Source organism: Mytilus edulis, unplaced genomic scaffold (assembly GCF_963676685.1).
Source record: "Mytilus edulis unplaced genomic scaffold, xbMytEdul2.2 SCAFFOLD_423, whole genome shotgun sequence".
NCBI classification, from domain to species: Eukaryota; Metazoa; Mollusca; class Bivalvia; order Mytilida; family Mytilidae; genus Mytilus; species Mytilus edulis.
In genome coordinates, this window is record NW_027268192.1 from 1 (window position 1) to 11,804 (window position 11,804).

The 11,804-nt window shown below is 33.8% G+C and overlaps 1 protein-coding gene across 1 annotated transcript; it reads left to right on the forward strand.

Annotated features, from left to right (window-relative positions):
- Positions 1–2,735: 2,735 nt before the first annotated feature.
- LOC139507013 (uncharacterized) lies at positions 2,736–8,520 on the forward strand (the record flags this gene model as incomplete). The annotated part of the gene is given in 2 exon segments (XM_071295603.1): positions 2,736–2,942; positions 4,769–8,520. Coding segments are annotated over 2 exon segments (399 nt in total), but the record flags the coding sequence as incomplete, so codon positions are not given.
- Positions 8,521–11,804: the final 3,284 nt, after the last annotated feature.

The window sequence follows — 11,804 nt, forward strand, 5'->3', positions numbered from 1 at the left end:
TTATCAAAATTGAATAATTGGGGTTCTTTGATATGCTGAATCTAACTGTGTATGTAGATTCTTAACTTTTGGTCTCGTTTTCAAATTGGTCTACATTAAGGTCCAAAGGGTCAAAAATTAAACTTAGTTTGATTTTGACAAAAAATGAATCGGTTGGGTTCTTTGATATGCTGAATCTAAAAATGTACTTAGATTCTTGATTATTGGCCCAGTTTTCAAGTTGGTCCAAATCGGGGTCCAAAATTAAACTTTGTTTGATTTCATCACAAATTGAATAAATGGGGTTCTTTGATATGCCAAATCTAACTGTGTATGTAGATTCTTCATTTTTGGTCTTGTTTTCAAATTGGTCTACATTGGTCCAAATCAGGATCTAAAATTTTTATATTAAGTATTGTGCAATAGCAAGTCTTTTCAATTGCACAGTATTGCGCAATGGCAAGAAATATCTAATTACACAATATTGGGAAATAGCAATTTTTTTTTTTAATTAGAGTTATCTTTCTTTGTCCAGAATAGTAAGCAAGAAATATCTAATTGCACAATGTTGTGCAATAGCAAGAATTTTTTTTAATTGGAGTTATCTTTCTTTGTCCAGAATCAACTTAAATCTTTGTTATATACAATATACAATGTATATTCACTTTTTACTACCAACTAATAAATTAAAATAATCTTTACCATTCAGTGATAACAAGCAGTTTTGTTTACATCTTAATATTTTATGATGTATTTAAATGAGTAGTTATTGTTGCAAACTCCATTAGAAATTTTAATTGAGATTAGTTTTGGAATAAGGGAAAGGGGGATGTGATTAAAAAAATTAGGTTCCATTTTCTCATTTGAAATTTCATAAATAAAAAGAAAATTTCTTCAAACATTTTTTGAGAGGATTAATATTCAACAGCATAGTGAATTGCTGTAAGAGAAAACAAAAATTTTAAGTTCATTAGAACACATTCATTCTGTGTCAGAAACCTATGCTGTGTCAACTATTTAATCACAATCCAAATTTAGAGCTGAATCCAGCTTGAATGTTGTGTCCATACTTGCCCCAACCGTTCAGGGTTCAACCTCTGCGGTCGTATAAAGCTACGCCCTGTGGAGCATCTGGTTCTAGTTTCCAGACAATAACTTGTGTTCAGGTGTATAGATCTCTATGAAATTGTACTGCAAGGTACCATACCACAAAGGGAAGGCTGGTATTGAGTTTGGGGGTGATGAATCATAAGGGGGTTCACAAAATTAGGGGGGGGGGGATTTTTTTTCCCTTTTTTCTTCTTTAAAATTTTTCCATTTTAAATTGGTTATTTATGATTTATATATAAAAGCAAATGATAATGATATGGTTTGAATAGGTAAATTAAAAATTTTTTTAGTTCTTAGAGCACATTCATTCTGTGTCAGAAACCTATGCTATGTCAAATATTTAATCACAATCCAAATTCAGTGCTGTATCAAGCTTGAATGTTGTGTCCATACTTGCCCCAACTGTTCAGGGTTCGACCTCTGCGGTCGTATCAAGCTGCACCCAGCGGAGCATTTTATTGTAGTCTTTTACAAAAATCTCCTCTGAAATTACTGTGCCAAATTAAACCAAACTTGGCCTAAATTATGCTTAGGGTATCTTCTTTAAAAAATGTATCCGATGACCACACCCATTGACCAAGATGGCTGCCATGGCTAGAAATAGAACCTTGTGGTCAAATGCAGATTTTGGCTTATATATCTGAAACTAAAGCATTTAGAGCAAATCTGAGAAGGAGTAAAATTGTTTATCAGGTACAAATCTTTCTGCCCTGAAATTTTCAAATGCATCAGACAACCTGTTGTTGGGTTGCTGCCCCTGAATTGTTAATTTTAAGGAAATTTTGCAGTTTTTTTATGCCCGTTTACGGGTCGTATTATGGTATTACCGTTGACCGTCTGTCCGTCCGTCCTTCGTCAACATGTCGGACATTAACTCAAAAAAGCTTTAACCAATATGCATGAAACTTTGGTGAATTGTTTATATCTATTGACGTGAGCTCCCTTTCATTTTTTATAAATTTCAGAATTACCGTTTCCAAGTTTTGGGGTTTTATTCATATAACCAATTCCAAGTTCTTTGGCTACATTTATTCAGAAACCTATAATATGTCAAATATTTAATTACAATCCAAATTCAGACCTGTATCAAGCTTGAATATTGTGTCCATTTTTGCCCCAACTGTTCAGGGTTGGACCTCTGGGGGCGTATCCAGCTGCGCTCAGCGAAGCAGTTTATTGGTTATAACCTTGAATATTATAATAGAAAGAGATAAACTGTAAACAGCAAAGTAAGCTCTACAAATAAGTCACCATGATCAAAATTGTCAATTGACCACTTCAGGAGTTAATCTTCTACAAAAATTTTCTGCTCTGAAACTACTGGGCCAAGCTCATTATAGATAGAGATAACTGTAAGCAAGAATGTTCAGTAAAGTAAGTTCTACAAACAAGTCACTGACACAAAAACAGAGAGTTTTGTCATGAATTCTATTCTTGTCTTAAATAATGTAGAGTGTCCTTTGTTTAATATGCACTGCAACACATTGACCAAGGTGAGCAACACCGGCTCTTAAGAGCCTCTAGTTATTATTGCGATATTAAACCAGTCAAATTATTTGTATAAAGAAACCTTGCAATAATTTCTGAATGTACAGTAGTTATTAATTATGAATTAGTGGGTCCTATATGGTTTTCCTTGTTCTTAGGTTAAAGTTTCAACCAATGATTCATTAGTTGATCAAAAGATTCATGTTACTAGACAAAAACCAGAGGCTATTGATAAGGAGACACTTCAAACTATGGATCCATCAAAGATAAGAGGATTTAGCCAACATGTTGGACAGCTGATCATTGGACTAGGCAATTCTTGCTTCAAAAAAGAATGTCTTGGCCTTTTGCTCCATGAGACAAAGGTAATGTTAATATATAGCTAATTGATTAAAATGTTTCGATCAACTCTTAAATGATTAACACTTTCAGTCCAGTAAAATTAATGATCCCTTTTGATAGATAAATGATATTTTCTATAAAATTGCATTACTATCAGTACAAATCAGTTTAGTTATTTGGATGCCCTGTCCCGATGTCATGGTCTAGCGACTTTGTATTAATTGTCAATGCTGCTGTCCCTCAAATTGTCTTTTTCAGAATTTTCTGCTGACAGCAAGACATTTCTCTGTGTCAGCAGTTAATTATACCCCACACAACAAATAAGGACTTACTATGTAGATGTGCATATCGACAGGAAATTACGATTTTTTTTTGTAGGAGTTATGCCCCTTTAACTTAGAATTTTGGCCAAAATATACTACTGCAACAGTTTGTCATCCCAACTTCTCTGAAACCACACAACAGAATTTCATGAAACTTTGTAGATAATAAGGACTTACTATGTACATGTGCATATCGACAGGAAATTACGAATTTTTTTTTGTAGGAGTTATGCCCCTTTTACTTAGAATTTTGGCCAAAATATACTACTGCAACAGTTTGTCATCCCAACTTCTCTGAAACCACACAACAGAATTTCATGAAACTTTGTAGATAATAAGGACTTACTATGTAGATGTGCATATCGACAGGAAATTACGATTTTTTTTTTTGTAGAAGTTATGCCCCTTTAACTTAAAATTTTGGCCAAAATATACTACTGCAACAGTTTGTCATCCCAACTTCTCTGAAACCACACATCAGAATTTCATGAAACTTTGTAGATAATAAGGACTTACTATGTAGATGTGCATATCGACAGGAAATTACGATTTTTTTTTTGTAGGAGTTATGCCCCTGTAACTTAGAACTTTGGCCAAAATATACTACTGCAACAGTTTGTCATCCAAACTTCTCTGAAACCACACAACAGAATTTCATGAAACTTTGTAGATAATAAGGACTTACTATGTAGATGTGCATATCGGCAGGAAATTACGATTCAATTTTTATTGTAGGAGTAATGCCCCTTTAACTTAGAATTTTGGCCAAAATATACTACTGCAACAGTTTGTCATCGCAACTCCTCTGAAACCACACAACAGAATTTCATGAAACTTTGTAGATAATAAGGACATACTATGTAGATGTGCATATCGACAAGAAATTACGATTCAATTTTTTTCTAGAAGTTATGCCCCTTTTACCTAGAATTTTGGCCAAAATATACTACTGCAACAGTTTGTCATTGCAACTTCTCTGAAACCACACAACAAAATTTCATGACACTTTGTAGATAATAAGGACATACTATGTAGATGAACTTATTGCAGGAAATTACGATTCAATTTTTTTTCTAGGAGTTATGCCCCTTAGAACTTAGAATTTTGGCCCAATTATACTACTGCAACAGTTGAAACTTTGTAGTTTATGAGGACATAATATGTTAATTGTGCATATCCACAAGAAAATTTTTATCAGTTGACTTTTGTAGAGTTATGAGTCTTTGAACTTAGGAATCTGGTGAGATTTTGTTTGTCAAGTGACAATGTGGGGGTGTGGGGTATGTGAGGTTCTTTAATTTTTTTATTAAAATTATTTTTAGGGTTTCCCCTTAGCAAATCATGGACTTTGCAAGGGGAAGGGTTTATCATTTTGTGGAGCAAGATCACTGGGTACTTCTACTTTTTTTCCAGTGTGCTATATTCACAAATATCAGTTTAAAGTGTCTTTTATACCATCTCTTGGGCAGGTAACAAGTAACTTTCTAGTGGTATACTAATTAAGTATAACTGATTTTTCTTTTCAGATACTGATAACATGCCTGTCTACATCACCCAGGTATTGTACATATATCAAAGATAAATTAGGTCCAGAAGACAAAGCTACTCTGCATTTTATTGGACCTTATGATATATTAAAGGCAAGGGAGAGGAGCCAGCTGATAAAAGCTTTTCTACGTTTAGGAAACCGACAAAGATTAGGAATACCAAAAGTATAATCTGCCTTTTGTGTTACTAGAATCTGCTCACCCTATCAAAGCTAAAGTGAATACCAAAGTTGATTCATAGTAATGAATATAGAGGTGTAATACCACCAAATCATGGTACGTCACATCTGGTTGCATACGAAAGTAGGTCTTAAAAAATATTCCCTTGAATTTGACCGTTGTAGGTAATTAATCCTACATTTTATTGCAGTAAAACTATTTCTGTGTCATAAACATATGTCTTGGGTATTTCAAAACACCATTATTTTTATTTGTGATTTCTATAGAAAATTTTGTAATCTTGAGGTTACATGGTTACTAAACCTTGTACACAGATAGAATAAGAGGAGAAATTTGATTGGTTAACTTCCAATGATTTTTATTTTCTTATATGCAATGAAATGTTATGTGAAACTTTTTATATAGAACTGGACAGGATAAAACTTTACTCATGCCAAGTATTTCTTTATTTGAAACAAAGATAAATTCTGCACAATTTTTTGAAAAGTGCAAATTTAACAAAGACTAATAGGGGAAAATCAATGATGGTATTACACCTAGAGGTGGAATCTCTTAAAATACATTTATTTTTTAGTACAAAATCTTAGTGAAATTGTTGCCACAACATTTTGTAATTCAAGAACAAAGCAACAAAAAGTTTATTTATACAGCATCAGAGTTATTTTCAGAGCTAGATATAAAGATATGTATATATATTAACATTATTGTGACATAGGAAATGTACTAGAAAATGCAAGAATGGTGAAATTCATCTATTATCCATTACTTATCATCCCCTGTTTGACACATTGCAAGGGACATAGAAATACCCTGCATCCATCCAGTCTTGTAAGTGCTCTCCTGTGTACTATTCTTGCAAGATATTTATAGAATTTATATTGAAGGTCAGCAATGTCTAGAACAAGTTTGAAAAATCAGTGCAGATCAATTTTTATGCCCCCGCCATAGCGGAGGGGGTATTGCGATTAACCCTTGTCCGTCTGTACGTCCGTCCCAAAATTGGTTTCCCTTCTCTAACTTTAGTTTGCCTCCACCAAATGTTATGAAATTTATACACAATGCTTATTACCACAAAAACACAGATCAAGTTTGAATTTTGGTGGCGTCACTTTTACTGTTCTAAAGTTATGCCCTTCTACAAATGGAAAAATTGTTGACTTTTTGGTATCCCTTCTCTTACTTTAGTTTGCCTCAACCAAATGTTATGAATCTTATGTTGTGTTTTGTGTACTATTGTTTGTCTGTTTGTCTTTATCTTTTGTAGCCATGGCGTTGTCAGTTTATTTTTGATCTAGGAGTTTGAATGTCCCTCTGGTATCTTTCGCCCCTCTTATATGCACAATGCCAATTACCACAAAACACAGATCATGTTTCAATTTTTGGGGCGTCACTTTTACCGTTCTTGTATAAAAATTACCATCATGTAACATCTATCAGCCCAGCCCTGACATATAAAAGTATATTTACAGTAAACATCTTATTTATTTGTAAACCTGTTTTCTCTTAACCATACATACAGATTTTATTACTATTTGCCTTTTTAGTTCACCTGGCACGAGGTCCACTGTGAGCTTTTGACATCACTTATTGTCAACTGTCGTCTTCTGTTAAATTATACATAGATCATCTCCTCTGCAACTACTAAACCAAATTTAACCAAACATGGCAAAAATTATCAACGGGATATCTATTTTAAAAAGTGTGTCATCTCAACCTGCCTGCCGACAAACATGGTTCACATGGCTAAAAATATAAGAGCAATTTTTGTCTATTAACTTGAAAGCGCTATAGATAAAGAAAATTGGGCAGGAACAAATATTTCAGAATGATGAGATCTACATAATATCATTTGACATCAAAACTGTCAGATCACTTCTTATACGAGTTATTGCCCTTAATTGAGTTTAGTAAAAAGTTATGTTTGCCTATTATTTCGAATTATGATAGATAGACAGAAACTTTAAATAGCAAAAATGATCAACAAGACAAGAAAATTAATAAATAAGTCAACATTATTGAAATCCCCAGTCAACCCCTTATTGAAGTTGTTGCCCTTTAATGACGATGTTTCCCTTTTTTTCCAGGATTACCAATTTCTTGAAAACTATGATAAATAAAACTTTAAAATGCAAAAATTATTGGCAAGACAAGATCAACAAATAAGTCAATATTTTGCAGTTTTGTCTATTTCCTTGAAAACTATATAGATAGATAAAAAATTGTAATAGAAAAATGATCACCAGGACAACATCTACAGATAAGCCATAATGGCTGAAATCTTTAGTTGATTTGATTAAATTTTTTGAGTTATTTACCATTTAATGATAATTATTACTATTTTTTTTCTTTTTTGCCTTTTATCTTGAAAACTATAATAGATATATAGAAACTTTAAAAACAAAAAAATATTCAGCTGAATAGAATCTACAAATGTGTTAAAATGACTTAAATTGCAAGTTAACTAATAAAGTTATTCTCCTTTTATGATGATTTTTACTTAAAAGTGGCCATTCTGAAAGATGCAGGTGAGCAACACAGGCTCTTTAAGAGTTCTGTTTATTGACAAAAGCATTAAAAGACAGGTGTTAAATTTTAACTGAATGTATTCGACTTTGTTCTTATATCTATATTGTTATTCTTATTTGTGCATATGCAAAAATGATGGCAGTTATTTATACACATTAATAGATAACTTGTAAAAGAAATATGTGATATTTAAACAAAAAATAATCTACTTGATTGTGTTTTACTTTGAATATAAGTTTGCTTTCTATTATTATGGACAATAAAATCAATTCTTACTTTGTTTCTGTTTAAGATGATGAATTGTGCAGGAACATATATATAAATAGTAACAATATAATGCATTGAACTTTCTTGACCAGATTTTATTTTTACCTGAGCCACAACAAAACTTCAGACTCGCCTATAAAATGCTATATTTTTGAGTAACTACACATTCAAATAATTTATTTAATAAATAGTGTTTTTTTATTTTAATCAGTATATTACGGGTGAAATATTCTATATATTTACTAAATTTTTAAAGAGAGTTTTCAATTGCAAAAATTGTACTTGCTAAACATGTAATCAATTTGAATGATTAGTTGAAATCAAGTACAAATACTTTATTTATATATAACTTATCTGAATTTGTAAATTGGTGTGAAATTTTATAGTTATTACTGTTTACTTTGAATCATTTACATTTATAAATATATATTTGTATATACACTTATAACATTCATAACATTATTGCAAAATTAATTTTAATCAATATAAAAATTTCATTTCATTTTTGTATACATTATTTAACGATCATAATTATGTGAACTATCTGATGTTGCTACATTTTGCATTTATTCATCTACATATATGTATGTCTCACCTTGTAACATCACTATCATATTTGAATCATTTATTGTTAAATGTTCATTCACTATTTGTATATATTAAATGAATATATGTGTATAATTTGTAGTTAATCATTATCTTAAAATAAATTTGTAAGTGGTGGTTATATGAGAAAATAAATTTGTAAGTGGTGGTTATATGAGGAGTGTTTTTGATTTACTACAAAATATACTCGTTTTGATGCTGAAATCTAGATACAGGTACACCAGTCTCCATTTTAGTTCTTTAAATTTTGGACTCAAAAAGAGATGTGACAAAGCACAATGAAAATTAGTTTTTTCTTCTATTTTGCAAATTAAGTTAAATGTTGAAGGTTTTTTGGCTAAAGATCTATGGGTTTTATTTCAATTCCTGAATACTTACATAATTATGTTACTTCGTGTGGAATTTTGTTTGACCACTGTCTAACATATCCCACTGTCCACATAGGGTAGTTGGTTTGTCTAGCTAACTCCTACAGTGTTCTAGCTAGAACATTTATATTATGTAGGGTGTTAGTACATATTCTAAAGGTGTGCACATTATCAGGATTTGCATGTTCCTTATATTTTCCACAAATGAAAGGATGTTGAACTTTCTCATTTTTAACTCACTTGGGGTGCACAGAAATGCTATGTTGAGGTATAAGTACATTTAGTGTTTGTACCAAAAATATCAGATGACTTATTAAAGTGTAACCCCATTAAAATGAAGATTGTTTGCTAGTTTCCATGTTTTTACCTGTATACTTAAAACTTATATTATATCGTAAGAAACTGCCATAGGAATTAATAATCAGCAAAACAAGATCTGTAGAACATTGTAGAAAATAAGGTCATAGTGATTGACCTTATATAACACAGGTCCCTGGTGTACATAACATAGGAGGCTGTAGTGCACCTTGTATAACACAGGTCCCTGTTGAATGTAACAGGAGGGTGTAGTGCACCTTATATAACACAGGTCCCAGGTAAATGTAACATAGGAGGATGTAGTACACCTTATATAACACAGGTCTCTGGTGAATGTAACATAGGAGGGTGTAGTACACCGTATATAACACAGGTCCCTGATGGATGTAACATAAGAGGATGTAGTGCACCGTATATAACACAGGACACTGTTGAATGTAACAGGAGGGTGTAGTGCGCCGTATATAACACAGGTCCTTGGTGAATGTAACATAGGCGGGTGTAGTGCACCGTATATAACACAGGACTCTGTTGAATGTAACAGGAGGGTGTAGTGCGCCGTATATAACACAGGTCCCTGGTGAATGTAACATAGGAGGGTGTAGTGCACTGTATATAACACAGGTCCCTGATGGATGTAACATAAGCGGATGTAGTGCACCGTATATAACACAGGTCCCTGGTGAATGTAACAAAGGAGGGTGAAGTGCATTTTATATAATACAGGTCTCTGATGGTTTTAACATAAGAGGATGTAGTGCATTTTATATAACACAGGTCCAAGGTGGATATAACATAGGAGTGTGAAGTGCATTTTATATAATACAGATCTATGGTGGTTGTAACATAGAAGGTAGTTGTACACCATATATAACACGGGCACCTTGTAAATGTAACATAGGAAAGTGTAGTACACCTAATATAACACAGGTCCCTGGTAAATGTAACATAGGAAGGTGTAGTACACCTCATATAACATGGGTACTTGGTAAATGTAACATAGGAAGGTGTAGTACATCATATATAACACAGGTCCCTGGTAAATGTAACATAGGAAGGTGTAGTACACCATATATAAAACAGGTCCTTTGTGAATGTAACGTTTGAGGGTGTAGTGCATCTTATATAACACAGATCTCTGGTAGATTTAACATATGATGGTGTAGTGCAATTTATAACACAGGTTCCTGGTGGATGTAACATATTACGGTTTAGTACACCTCATATAACACGGGTCCATGGTAAATGTAACATAGGAGGGTGTAGTACCTTGTATATAACAGGTCCCTGGTGAATGTAACATTTGAAGATGTACTGTACCTGATATAACACAGGTCCCTTGTCAATGTAACAAAGGAGGGTGTACGGTATGCCTTATATGATATAAGCCCCTGGTGAATGTAACATATGAGGATATAGTGCACCTTTTATTACAGGTCTCTGGTGAATGTAACATAGGAGTGTGTAGTGCACCTTATATAACACAAGTACCTGGTGTACATAACATAGGAGGATGTAGTACACCTTATATAACACAGGTCCCAGGCGAATGTAATATAGGAGGGTGTAGTACACCTTGTATAACACAGGTCTCTGGTGAATGTTACATAGGAGTGTGTAGTGCACCTTATATAACACAGGTCACTTGTGGATGTAACATAGGAGGATGTAGTACACCTTATATAACACAAGTTCCTGTGGAATGTAACATAGGAGGGTGTAGTACATGTACACCATATAAGGCACAGGTCCCTGTCGGTTGTAACAGGATGGTGAAGTACACCATATGTAACACGGGTCCCTTGTAAATGTAATATAGGAGGGTGTACGGTATGCCTTATATGATATAAGACCCTGGTGAATGTAACATATGAGGATATAGTGCACCTTTTACTACAGGTCTCTGGTGAATGTAACAAAGGAGGGTGTACGGTATGCCTTATATGATATAAGCTCCTGGTGAATGTAACATATTAGGATATAGTGCACCTTTTATTACAGGTCTCTGGTGAATGTAACATAGGAGTGTGTAGTGCACCTTATATATTACAAGTCCCTGGTGTACATAACATAGGAGGATGTAGTACACCTTATATAACACAGGTCCCTGGCGAATGTAATATAGGAGGGTGTAGTACACCTTGTATAACACAGGTCTCTGGTGAATGTTACATAGGAGTGTGTAGTGCACCTTATATAACACAGGTCCCTTGTGGATGTAACATAGGAGGATGTAGTACACCTTATATAGCACAGGTCTCTGGTGAATGTAACATAGGAGGGTGAAATGTAGCTTGTATAACACAGGTCCCTGGTGGATGTAATTTAGAAGGAAGTTGTACACCTTATTTAACACAAGTCCCTGTGGAATGTAACATAGGAGGGTGTAGTACACCATATAAGGCACAGGTCCCTGTCGGTTGTAACAGGAGGATGAAGTACACCATATATAACACGGGTCCCTTGTAAATGTAACATAGGAGGGTGTAGTGCGCCTCATATAACACAGGTCTCTGCTGAATGTAACAGGAGTGTGTAGTGCACCTTAAATAACACAGGTCCCAGGTTGATGTAACATAAGAGGGTGTAGGCAGAGGCGGATTTAGGGGGGGCCAGGGGGCCCGCCCCCTTTTGTGGCAAAAGATTTGGCTGATTATATAGGGATTCACTGAAGCATGACTGGAGCGGGCGCCCCTCTTATGCAGTCAGTGGATCCGCCACTGGAAGGTCACCATATATAACACAGGTCT